The sequence below is a fragment of the Salmo salar genome, chromosome 16, assembly GCF_965601325.2.
Source record: "Salmo salar chromosome 16, fSalSal1, whole genome shotgun sequence".
Taxonomy (NCBI): Eukaryota; Metazoa; Chordata; class Actinopteri; order Salmoniformes; family Salmonidae; genus Salmo; species Salmo salar.
The window spans coordinates 50,397,608-50,401,774 of record NC_138306.1 but is presented as its reverse complement, the minus strand read 5'-3'; the positions used below and the strand labels follow the sequence as shown (position 1 = coordinate 50,401,774).

Here is a 4,167-nt window from a genome sequence, read left to right as displayed (position 1 = left end):
AACATAATAGCCTGAATTGGATACTCTATGTATTCCATTTTCAAAAGTATCACATTTTATTCGCATAATTTGATTTAGGTGCCAGTGAAAGTTTACAGCTCGAGTGCTCTTATAGGCAGCGCTCTCTGGTGAGCATATTAAATTCATGATCTTGCGCGAAGCCGCAAGCAAAGTCCCGCAGCTGCAGGCAGCAAGCCAAAGAGCAGCGCCTTCCCCCGTCGCTTGCGCGCCACGTGTCGCGGGGTTTTACAGCAGCTGGAGATCACGCCTGCACACCAGACAACCAGGCAGCCCGCTGAGGAGCGAGCGCGACCTCCCGGGGTGACAGAGCACGCAGAGCACACACACACACCGGTCCCGTCCGTTTTGTCATTAACCGAATAACGGTTGTATGCTATTATTATTGGATGGTGCACAGAACATAATTATTGTGTAAAAGATTATGTTTAGAAACTAATACAATTAGGCATTATGGACTTTTAAACTTGTATTTACAAAACTTCAGGATGCTATTCGGCTTTACCACTCATATTTTCTGAATTTAAGTGGCTATTCACTTCAAGTATACTGGACAGTCTATAGGCTATTTAAACAAGCTAATACATTTTTTTGTGAATTACTAAAATGTATGTGTTAATACTATCTGTATGGGGGCAATTATAACTATTCCGCTACATTTACAACTAGAGTTCGGATCTGACTTTCTGATAAGGATAAGGAAATTAAATTATGACCTTCAATGCGTTGCCTACTAACTGCTGCCCGACCGAAAGAAAGGCAGGCAAGGCATCGCTCTAATCTTGTGCTCTTTCTCAGAAATATCTCTGCTCTGGCTCGCATTCCGATAAGGCCGATCGAGCTCTCGGTAGGCGTGTTTTTCCCAGGCTTTTAAAACAGCAGCTGCTATTTACCTTCTCTCTAATGTAAACCACCACCGCCACCCCTAGCCCGGCCGCCAAACCTCAACCACCATGCTCATAAAACATCCTGGCAAGTGCTCCGCGTTCACAATAGCGCTCGCATGCGGACAGATGTCAAAATGCCAAATTTGTACAGCGGCGGGCGTGCATTAAATAATTCATGCTCCGATCTTGGCTGGTTAGAGTTGAGTTGATTTGAACTCCCAAAGTACAAACTTAATCGAGGGTGTAGTTCTCAGCCTTAGGCTACAGCAACACAAGGCAATCTAATAGGAGAAGCCAGGTTCTTTTTCCCAAGTTACTTTACATGATATAAAATGTAACATTAATAGGTTATTACACTGTAGCCTAACAAGCCTAATTAGGCTACACTGTAATTAAGAACACTACATAAGTGTCTTCAACCATTGCATAAATTATCTAGGCAACTCTGTATTTACTCTGTATTTGGAATAGGCTATATCTTCTGTCTAAATGCGCATTAACTGGTTTATAGTCCACACGTATGTGGAAGTATAATACAATTCCATGTAGGCTATGTGGAACATGGGATTGTAGGCCTGCGCTTAGGCGCTATTACCACTAGTATCTTGGGTGGAGTTGGTCCCTCCTGACTCCTGTGCGTATTGCCTTAAAGTTGGGGGAGCAACATGCCGAGTCAAGTCAGCCCTGCACTCTCTGCGCTGGGTGGTAGTCAGGGGCTCAAGTGTTAATATGTAAACTGAATGATTGAAGGCGTCCCGGTCGGCAAACCCGGCCCCCGCCATTGGCCGCCCGCTCAAACTCTAAACAACCAATGGAAGGGCGCCGACCACGAGCCATCCTCCCCTCCGGCCGCGTGTCCCTCGCGCTGATTGGTAGAAAGTTACTGTGGGAAAGAAAGTTTTGGAAGTTTCACACGAGCCGTTCGCGTGCAGTCCTAGATATAAATAAGACCAACAAGAAGTGCCACTAGACAGACGCAGCGTCCGCTGGCAGACAGTGATTTCTCGATTCCGTGACATCGTTCAGCTTGCGGCTGACTTGGGGACGCTTGTCTCTCGCACATAGGTGCGCTACCACCCAAAAAGGATTTTGTTCCTGCGGAATTTGGAATTTCATAAGAGGGTACTGTGAATAGGTGCCGACTACTGGTCAATAACCACCAACAGTGGACTGTGACACCGAGTTGACGTTGCTCTTGTGGGATATTTCAAACAGACAGAAGATGCCTGCCGATATACTGGAAAAGACATCCGTCTCTCCTGTTGCTGCTACTGCAGCCAGCATGAACACGACACCTGATAAACCCAAGACGGCTTCAGAGCACAGGAAGGTTAGTAGTCGGTCAAAGCATCTTAGAAATGCGGATATTCTGTCACTCCAAAATTACGCACGGGCTACTATAGCAGACCATGAACATTTCCTTCACCTTGAGCAAGTCCCACCATTCTAACAATGTATTATATTTATTTTCTTTAGTCATCCAAACCTATCATGGAGAAAAGGAGAAGAGCCAGAATCAACGAAAGCTTGGGACAGTTGAAAACACTTATCCTGGATGCGCTCAAAAAAGATGTAAGTATTTAAAAAAAAAATCTCTCACAACAAATGAATTATTACTTAATTAATTATAGATGTACTTTATTTAAAAAATTAACTTTAATAAGAAAGTATTCTGTCTTCAATCCTAACAATGTGCCTTCTTCATATTACAGAGCTCCAGACACTCGAAACTTGAAAAGGCGGACATCCTGGAGATGACCGTAAAACATCTCCGGAACCTCCAGAGAGCTCAAATGACTGGTAAGTCACTCTAACTGTTTTGGTGGGTGAATACCCGGAATGATTTCTTCCAGACTTCCGTCTGTGGTTTACATCATGTTAGAATGCAGTACTCAGTTTACGTACTTGGCCCACATCCTCTCTCCCAAGAAGTCTCTCTAAATGTAGCTAATTGTATGGACTAACTAAATAGCTAATTTATCTTAACCATTGGTGAGCTTCGCAATGTATACGTTTAGTTTGATGTTCATGTTTGGAACTTAAATTGTCGTTATTATGCTGTTGTTATTCTGAGTGGCTTATCATTTTCTCCCTTTCTCCCACAGCTGCTTTGAAAACTGATCCCACCGTGCTAGGGAAATACAGAGCTGGATTCAGCGAGTGCACAAATGAAGTCACCCGGTTCCTGTCCACCTGCGAAGGGGTTAACACCGAGGTCAGGACGCGGCTTCTCGGTCACTTGGCCAGCTGCATGACGCAGATCAACGCTATGAACTACCCCACGCAGCACCAGATCCCTACCGGGCCTCCCCACCGCGCCTTCGGCCAGTCCATAGTACATATCCCCAACTCATCTCCGCAGGGCAACGTGATGCCCCTGCCTTGTAAAGGTGGCTCTCCCCGGAGCATGTCACCAGAAACAACAAAAGTATACGGCGGCTTCCACCTCGTACCTGCCACAGATGGACAATTCGCCTTCCTTATCCCCAATGCAGCTTTTACGCCCAACGGTCCCGTTATCCCCGTGTACGCGAACCAGGTCAACACGCCTGTCCCAGCGGCGGTGTCCCCCGGTGCACCGACAGGAAACTCGGACTCAGTGTGGCGACCCTGGTAGAAAAAATAAATAAAAATGGACCTATCGAAAATACTTTTATAATGACACTTAGTTCTTCTTTGTTCGATGTTACAAAAATTATGTTTGGATTCTGTTTTTGTATTTTCAATGTGTTTAAGATGAAAAGATGATGCACTATATTTGTATAGCCTATATGGGAGTGAAGTTCATATTGAAATGAGATTTTTTTTTGTATTGTTGAAGTCTGTTCACTGCATTTTTATATTCGAGGTGTCATTTTTTTATTGCGCGATACCAAAGATATGTTGAATGCACTTTACGTTATTCTTCATTTTGGAAGACAAATAAATTTGTAAAGATATTGAAAAACATATCATTGTGCGCTTATCTATGTTTTAAGCCTAATCACCAAATAATTATTTTAGGGTGCATTTGTTTTGAACTTTAGATAAACTTGAGAATAATATATTATCGACCTAAATTTCCAAGAGAAAATGGCTATCCTATTCTACTAATATGTTAGTGTAAAAGTCACATTTGATATTGACTGTGCGTAACTAACTGCCTGACGAAAATCACTGATGTATTCTTGCACGCGCAAAACTCATGCACATTCAAACCACAGGAATATCACACACACATGCACTTGTTGCGCCAGGAATGGGTCAGAATTTAGGCTTATGT

The 4,167-nt window shown here is 43.6% G+C and overlaps 1 protein-coding gene across 1 annotated transcript; it reads left to right on the top strand.

Moving 5' to 3' along the window:
- Window positions 1-1,866: 1,866 nt before the first annotated feature.
- LOC106574089 (transcription factor HES-1) lies at window positions 1,867-3,854 on the top strand. Its single transcript, XM_014149634.3, has 4 exons — window positions 1,867-2,235; window positions 2,382-2,477; window positions 2,618-2,705; window positions 3,011-3,854. Exons 1-4 carry the CDS (start codon window positions 2,128-2,130, stop codon window positions 3,520-3,522), a joined length of 804 nt encoding a protein of 267 aa, XP_014005109.1. The 5' UTR covers window positions 1,867-2,127; the 3' UTR covers window positions 3,523-3,854.
- The last annotated feature ends 313 nt before the right edge of the window (window positions 3,855-4,167 follow it).